This window comes from Fonsecaea multimorphosa (assembly GCF_000836435.1).
Source record: "Fonsecaea multimorphosa CBS 102226 unplaced genomic scaffold supercont1.9, whole genome shotgun sequence".
In the NCBI taxonomy this organism is placed as follows: Eukaryota; Fungi; Ascomycota; class Eurotiomycetes; order Chaetothyriales; family Herpotrichiellaceae; genus Fonsecaea; species Fonsecaea multimorphosa.
In genome coordinates, this window is record NW_015971643.1 from 134935 (window position 1) to 152652 (window position 17718).

The 17718-nt window shown below is 53.5% G+C and overlaps 7 protein-coding genes across 7 annotated transcripts; 2 read left to right on the forward strand and 5 right to left on the reverse strand.

The window, feature by feature from the left end:
• Positions 1 to 194: 194 nt before the first annotated feature.
• Positions 195 to 1848, forward strand: Z520_05209 (uncharacterized protein; the record flags this gene model as incomplete). Its single annotated transcript, XM_016775712.1, has 2 exons — positions 195 to 233; positions 301 to 1848. 2 exons carry the CDS (start codon positions 195 to 197, stop codon positions 1846 to 1848), a joined length of 1587 nt encoding a protein of 528 aa, XP_016632871.1.
• A 66-nt stretch (positions 1849 to 1914) lies between these two features.
• On the reverse strand, positions 1915 to 3959 carry Z520_05210 (uncharacterized protein; the record flags this gene model as incomplete). The annotated part of the gene is made up of 3 exons (XM_016775713.1): positions 1915 to 3311; positions 3399 to 3572; positions 3659 to 3959. 3 exons carry the CDS (start codon positions 3957 to 3959, stop codon positions 1915 to 1917), a joined length of 1872 nt encoding a protein of 623 aa, XP_016632872.1.
• Positions 3960 to 4724: 765 nt separating this feature from the next.
• Positions 4725 to 5279, reverse strand: Z520_05211 (uncharacterized protein; the record flags this gene model as incomplete). Its single annotated transcript, XM_016775714.1, has 1 exon — positions 4725 to 5279. The coding sequence occupies one exon, from the start codon at positions 5277 to 5279 to the stop codon at positions 4725 to 4727; it is 555 nt and encodes a 184-aa protein (XP_016632873.1).
• Positions 5280 to 8603: 3324 nt separating this feature from the next.
• Positions 8604 to 11015, reverse strand: Z520_05212 (uncharacterized protein; the record flags this gene model as incomplete). The annotated part of the gene is made up of 3 exons (XM_016775715.1): positions 8604 to 10578; positions 10631 to 10644; positions 10707 to 11015. 3 exons carry the CDS (start codon positions 11013 to 11015, stop codon positions 8604 to 8606), a joined length of 2298 nt encoding a protein of 765 aa, XP_016632874.1.
• Positions 11016 to 13162: 2147 nt separating this feature from the next.
• On the reverse strand, positions 13163 to 14186 carry Z520_05213 (uncharacterized protein; the record flags this gene model as incomplete). Its single annotated transcript, XM_016775716.1, has 2 exons — positions 13163 to 14066; positions 14146 to 14186. 2 exons carry the CDS (start codon positions 14184 to 14186, stop codon positions 13163 to 13165), a joined length of 945 nt encoding a protein of 314 aa, XP_016632875.1.
• A 1288-nt stretch (positions 14187 to 15474) lies between these two features.
• Positions 15475 to 16511, forward strand: Z520_05214 (uncharacterized protein; the record flags this gene model as incomplete). Its single annotated transcript, XM_016775717.1, has 6 exons — positions 15475 to 15518; positions 15591 to 15622; positions 15679 to 15728; positions 15812 to 15931; positions 15994 to 16091; positions 16139 to 16511. The coding sequence occupies 6 exons, from the start codon at positions 15475 to 15477 to the stop codon at positions 16509 to 16511; spliced, it is 717 nt and encodes a 238-aa protein (XP_016632876.1).
• Positions 16512 to 16673: 162 nt separating this feature from the next.
• Positions 16674 to 17339, reverse strand: Z520_05215 (uncharacterized protein; the record flags this gene model as incomplete). Its single annotated transcript, XM_016775718.1, has 4 exons — positions 16674 to 16974; positions 17028 to 17134; positions 17183 to 17255; positions 17320 to 17339. 4 exons carry the CDS (start codon positions 17337 to 17339, stop codon positions 16674 to 16676), a joined length of 501 nt encoding a protein of 166 aa, XP_016632877.1.
• Between the last annotated feature and the right edge of the window lie 379 nt (positions 17340 to 17718).

Genomic DNA, 17718 nt, shown 5'->3' on the forward strand with positions numbered 1-17718 from the left:
GAGCGTTTCATCAAACACTTGGAATAAGGCGAGTCCAACGCATTGATAGATGTGCTCGACGTGCTCCCTTCGCGACGGCTCGCGGATAAACCCCGGATAAACTTCGCGTCTTCTGTACACCCAAAAGTTGCATCTCTACGAATGTAACTATTTGTTCAATGCGAAGCTCAAGGACTCCTCCAAGAACGAGTACAATGGCTGTCAGCAAGAAGTATGCTGGTTTGCCAGATCTGGTAAGATCTCTTCGATCCCCTCCCACCGACTGCCCTCTGACACCTGCTGACCGTCAAACGCTTGCAGGACGCTGCGCCCGAGGTATATGAAACGCCAGAACTAGCAGACGACGTCTCCACGGTACCGACAGGAACAGTGCGCACAATTTCCCCCTCTCCTTCCGATGATGACGAAGCCCGCCCTGGTCTCGATCGTCAACCACTCGACCGTGACGGTGCACGGCGGAGGTTTGAACCCTCCGTAGTCGACGCCCGGGATGTCGACTTTTCAGACTCGGTCGGCGGCACCAGACGCGCATATCGGACGTGCAGTTCTCGACGGAGAAGACGATGGCTTCAAGGGAGCGGGATCGATGAAGGAGGTGGCGATCCGAGTGACAGCGAGGAGGAGACGCTGGCCACAAAATTGGCGCGATTGAGGAGAGAGGCCGAGGAAGTCAGGTTGGAGCTGGAGAGGAGGGAGAGAGAAAAAGAGCAAGAGAAGGACGAGGATGGGGAGTTCAAGGACAGTCTGGAGGAACAGCAGCAACACAACCAAGGAGCTGGTGGAGCGGGTGGCGAGGACGAAGACATGGACGTGGATGGTGTGCGGGAACTCAGTCGAGTATTGGATGGTTTGAGCATGAAGGCCAAATTGAAGGCCGGCACCTCCGCGGAGGACGAATTCATGTCGAGATTAAACTCGAGTTCACTCCGACAAGGCCGGCGGCATCAGCAGCGAGAAATCGGGGCGGTCTCGTCGAAAGAAGAAGCAGCACAAGCCGCGCCGGCCACTCTCTCTGCCGTGGCAGCCTTCTCCGATCGTCTCACCGCCCTGGAATCCGCCCTGGGCGTCTCCTCTACAAGTGCAGCTTCTCAGACGGGAGCCATCCTGCCTACTCTGGCAAGCTTATCCACACAGGTCACCACGTTATCCGCCACCCTCGCACCACAATCAATCGGTGCATCAGGAGAGACTCTCCCATCCACGTCTGCGTCACAGACCAACACCGCGCTCCTGGAGACGATTTCTGCCAAACTCAAGACTCTGATCGCCGAGTCCGACCGACTGGCCGCATCCCGCAAACAAGCTCTCGCCTCGCTCGCCGACCTGCACGACAAGCGGATGCAACAACTCGTCTCCGCGACGGTGCATTCAAACACCACCCGCCCGCGCCTTCGAGGACTGTCGACCACAAGCAGTTCCGCTGCCGCCATCAATGCGCACGCCAACGACAACAAGCAGGGAGAGCTCACTGACGTCGGTCCGGGCGAGGAATCTCTCCAGATCCAGAGCCGGCTGTTCTTGGACGAGCAATCGGCCAAGATCACGGCCCTGTACAACGTCCTCCCCACGATCCAAAACCTGCAACCCTTATTACCTGTCGTGCTGGAGCGGCTCAGGACATTGAGCGTGATCCACGACGGCGCGGCACAGGCGAAAGGACTCGTTGACGAGTTGGAAAGCAGGCAGGGGGAGACGAGGGAGGAGATTGCACGGTGGAGGGAGGCGGTCGAGACGGTGGAGAAGGGCATGGAAGAGCTGGAGGGGGTGATGAAGGAGAATGTCGAGGTGATAGGTGGTAGAGTTGGCGAGATGGAGGGCCGGATTGGAAGGTTGGAGGGTGCCAGGTGAACGAGGGATGCGTGGAATGGATTTAAAAAGCCCTCAATTGAGAAGTGACCAGACTCTCGCTGTCTTTCATGGCATAATCATACCACCCTGCGCCCTCTTCAGAACATATAACCTAGTCTCCAACCCCCAATGCACCCACCACCCCCTCGTCCAACTCCCTCGCTGCCGTCCCAGCAGCCACTGCACTCCATACCCTTCCCTGAGCAAATCATGCACGACTCCGTACAAGAATTTCATCTTGTCCCCATACAAGGCCCCCACGAGCCTGGAAAGTCCATCGTCTTCCCTCCTCTCGTCCTTGGGTCCCAGCACCAACATGCCCCGACCGACTTCGGGGTTCAGGATCTGCACCCGCCCCAAAGAGGGAACCTTGTCGACGACGTCCCACAGCCCAATGACGCGGCCGGGGTCCTCGACGACGGCGTAGTCAAACTTTGCCCAGAACATGGGCGAGAGGAAGGCGGTCGCGTTGTCGGATTTGTCGTAGATCCATTTTGTGCGCGTGGTGGATACGAGCGGGGGGATGTCGCCCGAGGGTGAGCCGGGGAGGTAGAACACCGGCCTGCCGTGGCCGGAGGCGTTGGTGAATGAGGGTGTCGAGAGGAAATGCGTCACTCCGGTCTGGAGTGCGAGGTTGGTGAGGTGCACGTTCACGCTGGGTTGGGCTGGGTAGTTAAGCGAGATGGAGTGCAGGGACATCAGTGCGTGGGCGCCTGGGTACGTCTGCGCGGATAGCGGCAGGAGGACCAGGTGAGAGACAAGCGCGGCAAAGACTGTAGTCAGAGCTATGCCGCTTGTGACCATGTAGTAGATGGCAGAGCGCTCGCCCAGAACGGAGAAGTGAGCGGTGACTCTGGCAAACGCTGCCGTCAGGGGCGGGATGACCGGGAACAGAAAGCGTGTTTCTTTATGCGCGAGGAAGGAATATAAACAGACATAGCCCATAGAGGGGACTGTCAGGTCCCAATTCGAGGCTGAGGTGCTGTAAAAGAGGAAGCCGGCGGGGATCAGGCCCGCCGCCGCGAAGGGATTCATCAGAAGCCGTGGCAAGGCGCTGGTGAAGTACCAATGCCAGGGGCTCACTCCCCAGGCAGAGGCACCCAGGCTGTCCTTGTCAGGGAACACGTTAGACAAGAAGGCCGCGAGTTCGGGCCAGAGCGGTTTTGGGGTTTGCCAGAAGAAGGTGTCGAGAGAGACGGTCAATAAAAGACCCGCGAGGCTCGCGGTCAGGATGGAAGGGATCAAGACTCTGCGGGTCAGAGAGACAGCCTTGGCCACAGAGATGTCGGGCCCCGCGGCCTGGACAAGCATGTAAAGGCACTGACAGCCTAAGAGAAGGGCGATCTCGGAGCGGAAGACGACGGTCGCCAGAGTGAGAAGGTAGAGTGCCATCTTGCTGCGTGTGATAAGGGATTTGGTCGTTGACGGCGTGACGGGCAGGAGGAGGGAGAGCGCAAACGTGCCTGTAGATGTCAGCAACTTATATTTTCAGCCCAGTGTTTCCAGCTGCTGGTAACCGAGCAGAGCAGCTAGGTGCGGGCAACACGTACTCATCCCAAACGCGAACATGTTGGGTAGAGTCCGCGACGAGTAATACCAGACATGGAACTGGCTCGCTTGGTGGAAGGTGTACCTCGCCGCGGCAACTTTGCCATATGCTCGTCTCACGCCTGACGCGTAGTAGATGAGGGCAGCAGCATTGAAGAGGCCGAGGATAGAGCGGACTATCACAGTGTTACATGTCCAGAAATCAGCCCATGAAAAGGTAGCGCTTCTAAAATCCAGGAATGGATCCGTGTGTCTGTCTCACCAAGGAACTGTTGCTGAACTCCGTCAAGATTTCCAACCCACGCAATGGGCTTCGCAACGGCGGCCAGGACCACGGCGCCCACGAATGTCCGAGGCACGGCGCCGGGGAAGGTCATGTGGTCATAGAAGGTCTTGAACTTGTGATTCGCGTCGTGGGTAGGCACGCCATATTCCAAGATGTCGTGGACTGCTTGGATGTTGAAGGATTCCTCGACTTTGGTATATGGGGAGATGTACAGGTGGTACAGGACCAGAAGGGGGAATAACAGGTAGCATGAATGCCAGAGCTCGAGGCGAGTCATTTCTCTGTTCAGCACTCAGTGTGTTCAATAGTAGCAGCTACGGTGCTTGAAGGACAAAGGGGAATTTGCGTTGGGACGAAGGATATGGCTAATATTAGTTTCAGCCTTGTCCCCACAGCCTTGTGATATACAAGTATCTCAACCACACCCTTTCACAGCGTCGCACACACACAATAATACTCTGAGCAAGGTCCAAAAAAAGAGAAGAGATCCTGAACAACATTGGGAATCGAACATCATCTCAAATGGCAAAAAGTTTAGTGGACCCGATCAAGTCTGATATTACCTTTCCCAATCGAACCCGAAGTGGGTGCTGCAGCTCCTGTCCTCACCCCGGTGGTGAGCGTTTTCGAGCAATTACATCAACCAGTTCATCAGTTCTATGACCTGCTATGCAGGATTTTGACGTGGCGAGACCATACTGCTTAGCAGCGGCCACGTCTGGAAAGGCCCCTCCCACCAAACCCACTAAACTTTGGCCATTGAAGGCTCAAACTATATCCCGTGACGTTCGAAGTTCGCAGTTCTTCATAGGTCTCTTTACCGCGCTGTTGAACTTCTTTCGATTTGGGATATGTTGCACAAATTTCTGGACTTTTAATTGATATGCGAATGATTTTCTGATTGGTTTGTGGTCGCCTGGAGAGCAGTGAATCTGTGGCAGTGAGTGGAGACAGGTGAGGCAGAAACATTGATCGAGAGTGAAATGTGAAGGTTCATTTGATTGATGGGGTCATTCCCTGTTCCTCGTCACCCTGCAGGAACTCACAACTTCTCTTGTGGCTCCCGCGGAAGATGGACCTCCTCCAGCTGTTTGCCGGCAATGTCGAATGGCAGACAAGAGACAGTCGTGGCTATAAATCTCGCTGGCTCAGTCTTGGAGGCGTTGTGCCATCGATGCATGGTGCCTCGTTGGACGATATGATCTCCCGGCTTCAACAAGACCTTCTCTCCACCATCCAGCTCATGCTCAATTTCCCCGATGATACAGACCGAAAAGTCAATGGACACGGTCCGGTGCATGACGCTCGTTCCTCCAGGCGCCAGATCCACGATGAGGAGATTCACACCGCTTGGTGTGACAATGCTTGGATTCGTCCAGCTGGTTGGTCCTTCTTTGCCGAGATATGCTTTCACGTCCTCGTCGTTCTCCAGTTTGGCCGGAACCGACGACACGGAAAAGGAACGGGCAAGTCCACCCACGCCGGGAACAGGGAAGTATTGCTGTGGAGGTGAGTCAAGATAGACGCTCTTGCCGTTGGCATCGTGGGTCGCGATGTATCGCTTGACAGGGGGCAAAGTGGTGACAGATTGTTCCATTTTTGGCTAACGTTGGCTTGATATGCCGGGTGTTGTGAGGAGATCGGTTCAATGGCGCTCTGGCAAGTTTGATACCTTGGAAGATTGGAAGAGTGCGAATTGTGACATGCACACCTACGACGCCTTTTATAGACGAACCGACCACGTTGTGGTCCTTCCTGTCTGAGTCAGTTGGTAGATGTGGCAGTTCCAACCCCGCCTCTGCCCGCTATCTAGTATCGACTGGTTAATAATGGTCCGGCAATCTACCTCCCTACATGAAGATACCCTCGGTATCCCAAATAGGATATCGACCCGGAATACTGGTAGGAATATTAGTATGGAACCCATCATGCAAGAAGTTGATCACATAGGTTTTCCTATAGCAAAATCATGGACTTGAGATCACGACGGCCCCCGAGGCTGAGGTGGACCACTGCACACAGCGACATTATGAGAAGCGGGTTACCGAAAACGGTTTCCTGACAAGGCTGGGCAAAACGCTGATATGTCCTGATCAAGTCATCCCACCTCTTGAAACGCTGGCAGAAGGGCGGGCCCAGCTCCGGCGGGTCGCCTCTTGTCTCTGCTTGATCTCGTCGAGGCTTCTGGTTTGTTCTGAATACCCAGTAGATAGGCGCAAATGTACCTAGTAATGCTCGGTATGGATTTTTCTCCGTCCTCGGAACCAGACACGGGACAGCGAGTCCTGTGTTCCGAGCCTCTGGATTGGATGCCCGGCGGGATGTTATTCCGCGCCGATCTGGGCTTGGTGGCTTCAACACCAAAACACCCAGGCTTGCCAGATATCGACTTCGTCCTCGACCTTTGGTTGACGCAGGGCCCATGTTCAACCTGTGACTTTGAAGAACTTCACCTGGAGTCACTTTCTTCTTCTTCTACCTAGGGCGTCCACGCGTACCCTTTTGCGACAAAATGCTTAGTCTATTCGGCTTCGGCCCGTTCATCTATGGTGAGTGCTCCAGCAGAACCCGTGGGATATGCACTACCGATATCACACCCGTTCCTTTACAATGATGGCTGCGAGACTAACAACCCCATTTTTACATCCAGCGAGTTGCCTTCTCCTCAACGCCATTGCCATCCTCTCTGAAGACCGTTTCCTCGCTCGAAGTATGTCCTACCCAGGTCCCACCACACGTCCTGCATTCTTGTTACGTTCCACCGTTGGTTTTTGTCCCGTGCCACAAATCCTTTCCGGGATATCAAGATGAAAGGAAATCAAGTTGGGCTAACACATGACGCGGGCGGCGCGAACAGTTGGCTGGGGCAAAACCTCTCTAAATGACCCTTCTACTGGCGCTGCGTTCGGTGCTCCCACTCAGGACCCGGAAAGCTTTCGCAGCAAAGGCATCAACCTGATTTCGAGTGTCCGCACGCTATGTCGAGGTCAGTACTCCCCTCCAAATACGGCCTGTCTGGCAACGCCGTATAAGTTTGACAAGCAAAACACTTCGTGCTGGTTGTAAACAAGAAGTATGTGCTGACGGATTTTTCGACGTTGGGGGAGAAAACAGTGCCGTTGATCCTTGTGAATTCCTTGATCATTATTTATGAACTTATGCTCGGATGATATATCAACTTGCCACCACGGAATCGACGAGCACGGGTTATGATCGGATATATCCACCGCCATCAACGAACCGCAAATACGCCAGAACAGCGATGCCTTGACACTTACAAGCCGGTCGGCAATACTTGGTGATTTAAGACTCCCTTTTCCAGCGCCATGTCTGCAAACCGCTCTCCAATGACCCACGTCAAGATATCTGCACAGCCATGCACGTATCAGTCGCCAGTGAAACCGGAACTCCGGATTTCAAGAGATGGGAAGCGTTCGCATATTGTCCACTCACAGCCGATTGATGCCGGGCCCTCTTATGGCGACTTGTGGCGGCAGAGCAATTGGTGCACCATGAGCTGTTGGTGGGTTTTCTTGAATCCCCAGGACATCAATCCAATCCCTCGCGGGGTACCACGGATCAGACTCGACCCGGGCGGACTTGGTTGGTTGCAGATCGAATACGTCGTGGGACGCCCCAAAGCTCGGCGCTATACTACCGTTGTCCTCACAAGTCTCAACAGCTCTGGACAACGCCATATTGGGTCATTCTCACTCAATCCGTCTGGGCAGCAGAACGCGAACATGCCAATCAGTGGCGCAACAGGGAGGATCCTTGTCTGGAGAGGAAAGGGGAGGCGAGGCGCGTCTCCAGGACGGAGGGCAATATCAGCTTGACAGTCTCTGTAATCTCCTTGTGGGAGTTCAGGGGAATGCCACCTGCAATCGAATGTCATCCCGACCATGGCTGCCCAGCAGACATACCCTCCAGGCCAGGAAAGATGGACATGAGAGATATTCCATTGAAGCAGCCAGCCCGCAGTGCTCGAATGATCCAGAGAGCCATTAATTAGTTCTTGCAACAATGTTATATTCATGGATTGTCTTTTGTTCTCTCCTTTCACCTATGTGCGACTTTTGATATAGCTCCTCCTTCCTCTACAGGCTTGCTTGTAAATGTGTGTCATCTTCCATTACACCAGACCACTGTGCACTGTCGCTTCGCCACCAGCCGGCGAAAAATGGCAAAGAGAAATATCGCCATGGGAGGTCGGGAGGATTCCCACCTCCCAACTCGAGGCCGACCGTGCCCTTGGTCCCTCCAACATGAGTGAGGGCGGACCGTAGCATAGTCTACACAAGCCACACAAAAGCCACGCGCCCATGAGTAGTCCAGCCCAACTCGCTCTCGAATTCGAATTAGGCCCTCAGCGACCGCCGCCTCTCGATCTCTTCCATTGCACCCAATTTGCTTGGGCATCATTGAGGCCAGGACCGGCGGTTTCCAACGCGCTCATTGCGCCGTCAATGACTGTATCTGTGTCGCAGGCGACATAGACCGATGCCTCGCACGTGTCGAGGCCAACCTCCGCTCCTCTGTCGTAAGTATGTTCATGACCTGACCGTCTTGTTTGACAACTCGGCTTCCCCAGAGAGGAATGGTGAAACATGGGTGGAAGGAAGTCATGCAGGCAATAAAAGCGCCATGTAAATGCCGTCATCATCTTGTGAAGTTTCATAACACATTCGTAAAATTCGAGAGCGTGCGAATAACACGCGAAGATCGTCCGGCTGACAACGGACACATATATCGACGATTTTGTGCTGCCTCGAGTATTACTCCCATTAGACCAACCATGACAAGACTCCCAAATATCCATTTCGCTTCGTCGGCTTCCAATGATCCGTTGAACGATATATGTGCAATGCAAACTCAGGTCGAAGATAGTTCACTCGCAGATGTGCTAACGCTCGCGTCTTTGTCAAGATAACACACCGAACGACTTCTTTCGAATGCTGAAACGATTTTTCTTCTCTTTCTCCTTATCCTTTTCTGGAGGTTCCGCAGTCTCTGCTGTCACTGTTGGAACCATATTCTCCTCGGATGGATTCGACGGCGGCTTGTCCCTTTTGGTTAGAGATCCAAATCGTAGACTCTTCGATCGTTTGAATCGATCTAGTCCGGAATGGCTACTGCCGTTTGCCTGCACGGTGTGCGCTCTTTCGAGGGCGTTTCGCTTATCCTCCTCGGCCTTCGTAGCCTTACTTGCTTCCATTGCCGCCTTAAGCTCCGCTTCTTGCCTCTTGTGCGCTTCCGTGATTTTGTTGGCCAAATCTTTGCGGCGTTGTCGCTCGGATTCTTGTCTCTCTTTCTCCGCCTGTTTCTCTGCCGCTTTCCTTGCCTTCTCTTCTTTGGCCTTTTCTTTCTTGCTTTGCACGACTGGACTTGTCGGTCTGGCGGCACCGAGTGTGGGAGATTGAGGCGCTTCAACATGGCCATTGGCCTTGAATTGAGCTGGCGCAGTTACAGCATGATCGAGCACAGTGTATTGTGCGGATTCTGCGGGCGACATCGGAGAACCCATTGGACTGAAGGTTTCAACACGATGCAACTCTGCTGAGCGTTTGGCATCAGCGCCCAAAGGATTGGTCAGGTCCTGCGAAGCTCGTCTTTTTCCTTCCATCCTTTGTTCCTTTTGGACGGCCTCCAGTGTTGTCTCTTGATAAAACAGCACGTAGGCACACGCAAGCCCCGGCTTATCTCCGAAGAAGTTGCGGACGAAGTTCTTGTCGACAGGTTCAACCATCTCGTCGTCGAAAAGTAGCCAGCCCCGGTCCTGGGTCTTGATGACGGCGACGTAGTGACCATGGTAGGGGCCTCCTCCAATATGAACAACCACTGCATATAGCTCGTAAAGTCGGTCAGGATCCTCTGCATCGTCTGTGGTGTTGAAGAGTCTTAAATGGTAAGGGTACACAACCTTGTGGAACAATTTCTGCAGTCGTCCGAAATCTTCAGTATACTTGAAACGCTTTAGGTGTAAAGCCAATATTCGTGGAAGTCGCTTAATCTTCATTCGCTTCTCTGCTTCCTGAAGGCCGCCGCAATTGTCGCAATGGAACTTGTTTCGCTCGCACAACATCTCCTCCTCGGAAAACCTTCGTAAACATGCAGTGACCGAGGAATGCTGCTCCAAATCGACCGAAAGATCTAGAAAGGGTTCGTCACGCTGAGAAACGTTTTCGCAAGTCAAACATCTGGTTTCAGAAGTGAGGGTGCCTTCGAAGAGGCCATGAAGCCATTTTGTCGGTGAGTTCGCTGTCGGCATTGGTAGTATGGAAGGGAATGATACAGTCGCTGATTCTGTTCGTGACATGTCGGCTGGTTCTTCTATCGCCGGAAGCTCCTGCACTTTTTTCTGTGCAGTCAGTTTTCTGTCGTGATCTTCGATATTCTCCACCACGGTGTTGAGGAGAAGGTTGAGAAACTCGTGTGCATCCTGATGCATGGCAGACCTGAACATCTCATTCTCCTTGCGAAGAACCTCCAGGAATCTGTGCCCACTCACGACTCCCATCCTTGACTGATGCAAGACAATACCCTCAAAAATGTCCTTTAGCGATGTGAAAAGGCTCTCTGGCATGTCGTAGTCCTGCGAGTTTTCGTAAGTCACGTTCAGAATGGGCCCGTTGATTATCGCCTGTTTCTTTTTGTACTCCGGCGAGTCTTTATCCTCTGGCTTCTGTTGTTGAGGGGGGGTACCGGCGTTTCGCGCCGATGCAGGTCCAGGCGGCGGCTTCTTCGCTGCCCCATTCTGTTGATTCGGCGGTACCCGAGGAGGAGCGTGCAATTGAGCGTGGGCGACAGCGTCAGGGTTTGACCGGCGCGGATACGAAAGGACGTGTTCTCGGAAAGGGACAGAATAATAGAGACACTGCAGGATCGAGTTGCAATAGCTGCGAAAATCAGACCAAGAACCCTCGATATTGATGGTGTTTCAGCACTGACCAGCTGTTTCCGAACTGCAAGAGATCTTTTGTTAATAACGGAGTCCAAGGGGTTTCCAGGCAAGACCAAAACCTACGTTTTCCATGCCAAAGAACTTATCACTGCCATCGGTGCGAAGCGGGCCAGCATTCGCAAGCATGCGCTCGAGAGGGGTAGGTAGAGGCGCATTTGCGTCCTTTCTGGCGGGGGATGCGCCTACTGCCGGGGCAGACGCATTCTGAGGAGAGACCAGGCCGTTAGTTACCATTCCAAAGCAGTCGGACAAATAAAGACGACCAGAGATCTTGCGCGAGCCTTCACCAGGGGTCCTGGGAGATGATGGAGACTCAATCCGTCTGGTTTCTTGACTCACCTGGCTCTTGAGCTTTCCAAAGAAGGAAGTCATGGTCGACGCGCCTCATCTGCAGACACCCGAATACATGGGCAGGTTAAACTAGAGTGCAATCAGGCTGGAGAGGATGGCATCGGGAGGAGAGCAACAACAAAGCAGGCAGGAGGAGGCGAGGATGGTAGGGAGGAGACAGGACGGTGCAGGAGATAGCAGAGCGGTATTTCTCAACATCAGCTTTGAAATCGGTAGGCTTCGAGATGGTAGCAGTGGAAGTAATATGGTAGCAGTACGAGGAGTACTCCTGCTTGGTAGGCAGTAGGCAGCGAGCTAGCAACGATCAACCAGGAGTAACAGATGGGTGGGATCCTATCCCGTCTTCTGGTGACTAGGCGCAGACAGGGTCCCGACTCGTGGTTTGTGGCGGGGTGGGCATGGGTGGCATGGGCAAGCGCAGCAGCCAAAAGCGACGAAGTTCTGGCTCCTTGGGCGGTCGGCCATAGCGAGCGCGTTGGATCCTGGCTGCATGCATGGCTTCACGCCGAGGCGCCTTCAATGGTCGCCGCCTGGAATAGTGGCAATTGGTGACAACTCGGCTGCGCACCAGCAGCTAAGAACTTAGAAGAACCCGCCCCTCCACCACCGTAGCCCGTCAAAATCACCCCTCCTGGGGGCCAGTGGGTGCCAGTCACCCACAGACTCGACCCAAAGTGGTCACTCAACGAAGATCGCCATTATGAACAATGATCGCCTGCTGTGTTTCAAAGAGCCCTGCGATCCTTATTGTCGCAGCCAGGACCCTCTCTTCCCCAGCATTACTGTAAACAATGTGAACAGGATATACGCCCAGGTCAAGAGATCACGGGTCAGAGCGTACACCCTGGTCTCCACGAAGTGCTTGACTTGAGCCTTTCCTGCAACCGTGGGAAGTCTCCGTATCGCCCAAACGGAGTGCGTCTCGCTAGGCCACTTCTAGGGTCTCCAATTCAACTGCCGCATGTGCCTGGTGTCTGCAGGAGCAAACGTTCTAGCGCCCACCGTTGTCCACCTGCAGCTATTCTCCATTCTCCATTCTCCATCGACGATAGCTAACGGGGTTACAGATCGCTTGGGAGCGGAGGAGTTATGGAAAAGGTCGAACACGCGATGCCATCCACGGAAGCACCAAATGCGGTGACTTTGACCTGCCAATGTCACCTTCGTCGCCCCTCACAGCCGGGAATTTGGTATCGAGCTTTCCTCCCTCATTGACCTGTTGCGTCACTTGGGATCGCCGGCGGTTAATGTGGAAATCGGCAAAGTCGGACCACCCCATTAGCTATGTATGCTTTCAAACTTCCCACTTCCTTCTTAGAGGCTGAGCACGGGAGCCCTTGCTAGAATTTGCCTGATATCCAAAAGCGCCGATTCCTATGCGGCCCAGTCCCCTTGTCATGTTACCCCTACAATATTGTCGATAAATGCTGATCCACAAGAAGGGAGAAATGAGAAGCCTGAGTAGGTAGGTGAATTGAAAGCCTCCGCAGTGAATATTCGAAGGCTTCGCTACAGAACTCCACGTGGCGGGGCAGAGTTTATTAGGTTCAAGCCCAGGTGGACTCTGCCCCCTCGTGCCCCTTTGACCGCCGGATCTCAGATTTATTTCACCAGCACCAGCCAGGCACTCCGACGTCCAAGTCCGCCATTCTCGTAAGCTGGGATCGGCACCTTTGGCGACACTGCCCGCACGGACGCCCTCTCTGATTGGGGTCAATGTCAACTCGGCACTGCCATTCGCAGTGAGACCTCGAGGGCTGGGTCTCCTGACGGTGCTTGGGGTCGGGAACCCTTGTCGACCATTTTGCCGGCCAAACGAACTTGCATACCTAGCGAGCTAGGTAGACATCTCCGCTCAATACGAGGAGAAGCTCGTTCCCTTCCTTTGTACCTCATTCCTAGCCTTATTGGGCAATCCTCTGGGGTAATGTATATTCGCTACATGATTGATGTTCTGAAATGAGTCTGGGTCATTGCAATTGTGGCGTCGGGAAGGGAAGAAATCTGCGGCGACTTGCATACGGAAAGGCAGACTCCGGTACAAAGTACGGAGTTGTGATCGTGAACAGATCCCAATGCTTTCAAAATGACTCTTTATCCAAGGCGAATTTCCACCCCGGAAGGACAAGATGAATCAAATGCATCGCAAGACTTGATTCACTCGCAGATTAGTCCCGCAATCGCAGAATCTCGGTTAGGAACTCCTCGAAGCTCATCGTCACATAACCGTCTCGGTCATCGTCATATTTCTTGAAGACGTCGGTCATCCTTTTCAGACTGATGCACGACTGTACGAACAGATCAAAGCTCATGCCTTGATTCTGGATGGGACTCCGATCGTTGAAGGTGTTGTAGAGGATGTTTATGAAAGGCGCGGACAACCGATATCCAAACGCCGTCAGGGCCTTGGAGAACTCTGCCAGTGATATTCGGCCACTCCTATCCTCATCAAATTTCTCGAAAAGTGTGCGCCAGGCGGCAAGGAAGCGCCAGAGATTTTCAAACTCTTGGTAGGTGATGGTTGGGCCTTGCGGCTGGTTGGGAGGAGAGTTTGTGAACATGCGCATCAACGAAGAGATGGTTCGGCTGTCAAATGGGGTGAAGTCAGCATTCACCAAGGCTGATCCCAGCTCAGTGGTCGTGAGTGATCCAGTCCCCGATGCATTTGCAGCACGGAAAAGAGGCTGCAAGTCAACTGTGTCTGGGTCTTGAGGTGCCGGCGTCCTGGCTGGATATTGGTTTGTCTCCTGCGAAGTCCGTCGCGCACTGGCAGGATCAACTGGGGGCCGAGGCGCGTAGCCGTAGCTCGTTGGAGGGGGTGATTGTAAGCGGGAATAGTGGTTGTCACCGTAAGGTTGATTGTGTATAGGACGTTGCTGTGGGTTTATTTGCACAGGAGGTGGTCGATAGGAATTTTGAGGGATACCCGCAGAGGGAGGACGACGGCCAGCAGCTGACGGAGGCTGCTGAGAGATTGGATTCAAAGGAGCTTGATTTGGGCTTTGACGGAGTGGTTTACGATTTGCTTCAAGTTGACTGAGGGCTTGCGCAGCCTGCTCGGGCTCTGCGTGACTGTCATGAACAAGTGGTCAGTGAGTAGGTCCCCGTCTTCCATTTGTAAGTGAAGCGGGGGAGGGGTGTGAGGCCATACGCAGGCAAGGCATCGGGATTGAACGCTTTGTTGTATGCCATGAGAGACGTTTACGAGAAGAAGAACAGTTTCATCTCAATTTAGAAGAGGGCGAGGTTCACAATCTTTAGATAAAGGCAACAATCCATGTCTGATCATTGTGAGGCTGACCGTCGAAGAGTCGATGCCGGTAAATTGATTGTTTGTATGATGACGATTCCCGAGGGCTTAGGTGGAAAGCTGAAACAGGCGCAGGCAAACAAGGGCTTTTTCGGGGGCTGGCTTCTGGGCGCAGTTCCCTCCCCGCGAGTCTGTGTGCGAGCGCCTAGTATGTAGCCTCACCTCGGCAGCCAAAAGTAAAAACTCGGCCGGGCGGCTTATCGCAAGGCTACGGGTTTGGGCTCAGCCCGACAACATGTCTGACTTCCGAACGAACCCATTGACAAAAGTTTAGGGAATTTCACTTGTCATATCAATATGAAACGATAGACCGCCGTAGACAATTACGAGAGCTCCTTCGCTTGCCCTGCCATTAAGCCCATGACTAACTCATGACTAACATCTTCAATTGAGATAGGCGTTGTCCCGTCCTCCCGCTATCTTGCCTGGTCTTTCCGCGTCCACTCGGAATTATGACGCCTCTTCGTAGGTAGCGAGGTAGTTGGTCGGCAGCTTTCCCGTCTACTTTGTCCGAGTACAGTCACCGTTCTGATGGCACAAAGCAGGACGTAGTACGAGTAACTTAAGCTCGGGCTTTTCCATCTGCCAGGTCATTCTGCTGAGTCGAGTCTCAGCAAGCCTGAATTAGTGTGCATGAGATCTGCCTGCCGGCTTCAGGCGGCGGGAGAGATCCGTAGCCCTCTTTGCTCCTCCCAACAAATGGCCTGAAGTTTAGCCTTCTCAGGCTGTTCTTTTGTAGGCACCCAGTAGGGGGGGCTTAAGGTGCTTAACTAATTAGTGGCCGCGCTGGTGACCCGGAGCCACCTCGGGGGCGCGTGGCTCTGCGTCTTCCTCCTCGCCTGTCCCACTAAGACGGCCTCGTTAAGCAGCGGAAGCCGCCTGTGATCCTCCCGAAAGCGACCAATGCTGCAAATGAAATTCATCATCCATGGCTCTCTTTTCCATCTGCAGACGGCCTTCTCCTTAGTCGAGTTAGTCGATATATCTGCGCACCTCCTTTCTGCTGTGCTTACATATACTCCTGTTGACTACTTTATACCAACTGTCACTGTTCTTGGATCACTCTTGATCTCAAGTTTTCCGATCTTCTTTCGACCGACGCCGCGGTCATATCTCCTCCGACGCCCAATTCCAAGACGTTTCACGAGCCGCATAAGCTAGCCTTCCAGCATGAGTCCAGTTAACACGCAAGACTTCTGGCTCTTTGGCTATGGGTGAGCTAGACTGTCTTTCACCAGGTGCATCATCATGACCTTGACCACTGACTCAATGCTCTAAAACGGCAGGAGTCTGATATGGAAGCCTCCCCCACACTTTGGTAGGAGTCGAGTGCCCTCTCATCGTCAGGGAAGATCAGAACTCATGGTGAAATAGACCAGCGGATTCCAGGGTATATCAAAGGTTACGTTCGGCGCTTCTGGCAGGTAGGGGGCATGGCGGCGGCTAGGACAAGTCAACCACCAGCTAACAAACTTTGTCACCTAGGCAAGGTAGGTGTCTCTGGCAGACGCGTCAACTCACTTTGTTGAGCAAACATACCAGCGAGGACCATCGTGGGACCTCTGACGCCCCGGGAAGAGTGGTCACGTTGATTGAGAGATCCTTTTGGGAAACGCTTGACGATCCTGTACGACATTCGCCCCAAATCTCGTGTTGACGCCTGCTTTGTGTGTGACTGACACCCATCAGCAACGCCATACAGAAGGAGACGTGGTGTGGGGTGTTGCCTATCATATCATACCCTCGAAAGTGAAAGAAGTCCAAGAATACCTGGATATTCGCGAAATGTATGCAGTCTTGACCGCTTCAGAATTGCTTTGTTGACCTCGAGCAGAAATGGGTACAGCATCCAATACACTCCTTTCCACCCAGCAGACACTTCGCTTGCAGATCTTCATTGCCTGGTCTACATTGGTATGCCTGACAATCCTCAATTCTTGGGTGCTCTATCGCCGGATGAAGTTGCAGAAACGATCAACACCAGCATCGGTCCCAGTGGGGAGAACAGAGAATACCTTCTCCATCTCGAGCAGGCCCTGGAAGAATTGAGTCCAAACAGCCACGATGAACATGTCACAGACCTTGCCCGACGAGTCCGAGCTCTCACTCCACCTCTTAGAGTTTCGCGCCGCCCGTTTGCACCTGACAACGCCTTGCGAAAAGTCAACAGTACTGAGGAGCAGGAGGAGATAGAGAAGGAAGTATGATTGCTTGTGGTATGGACATTCTTGGATATCTCTGATGGTGCGGTCTCAATGCGCTCGCGTGGAAGTCAACGATGCGGTCCCAACCGACAGCTTCGTTGAATCAATGGTCGGGCTTGGTGGATATCTTTGCGCAATCAGGTCAATCTCCCCGGCCTTCTCGGTCTATTGTCGATGTGGCCCCTGCTGGCCATAGGGATTGTTGGCCCCTTGTTGTTGGCCTCCACCATACGGGCCTCCTGGTTGTTGGTATTGCGGATTGTACTGCCCATATTGAGCAGGATACGCTGCACCACGGCCGAAGCCTTGCGGGTTGGGGTTTCGCGGCTGGGTCCCGGGCTGCGGATAACCACCTGGCGCCATGGGCATTGTGTATCCACCTCTTCCAGCGAAGCCACCACCGCGACTCGGGCCCCCTGACCTGTTGTCCTGGGCATGATCTACTCGAATCAGACGACCGTCGAATCTGCTCAAGAGGTCAGCTTCTGAAGGTTTATGGATGCTGCCCTGTCGCCTCACTCGGTGTTGTTCATTCTCTGAAGGGCTTCGTCGGCTTCCTCTTTCGTCGCAAACCGCACAAACCCAAACCCTCTGCTGCGATTCGTGTCGCGGTCTTTGACGACAACCTGGACGACATCAGCCAGCCATTCACAAGTCGTCGACGCATCGATTACCGCCTCCTCCACCTTGCCGAATTTCTGGAAGCCTTCGTGTAATGTTTCGTCGGTAGTGTGCCAGGCAAGACCTCTGTTGGAAAGATCATGTCAATTTTCACCTGGAGAGCTGCATTTGTAAGACTTCAGGCACATACCCAATGAAGAGCTTCGCCATAGTGCAGTCGATTGGCCACAGCCAGAACTGATACTGTCGCAAAAGACTTCTTTCGGCCCCCTTCAGAGTAAGCCCCGGGAGCGGTCTGAGATACTCAGAACTCACCGCACAATGTCACGGATATTGAAGAAGAAACAATAGTCAGGTTTGGGTTGTCATGAAGATTTCATTGGTCGAGAATATGCAGCGGTTCATGCAATCTATCAATTAGAGCGTCTGCAGTGCGGCCCCAATCAACAACAGACTAGCATCGATATCACGATTTCCTGTGCCTTTGGACGCCGAGTGAAACGGTGACAAAAGGAAGATGAGTGGGTTCCGCAGAGTGGGCAAGATGCCCTCACTTAAGATCGGCGGGCTTCTGAGGTTCCACGTGGGA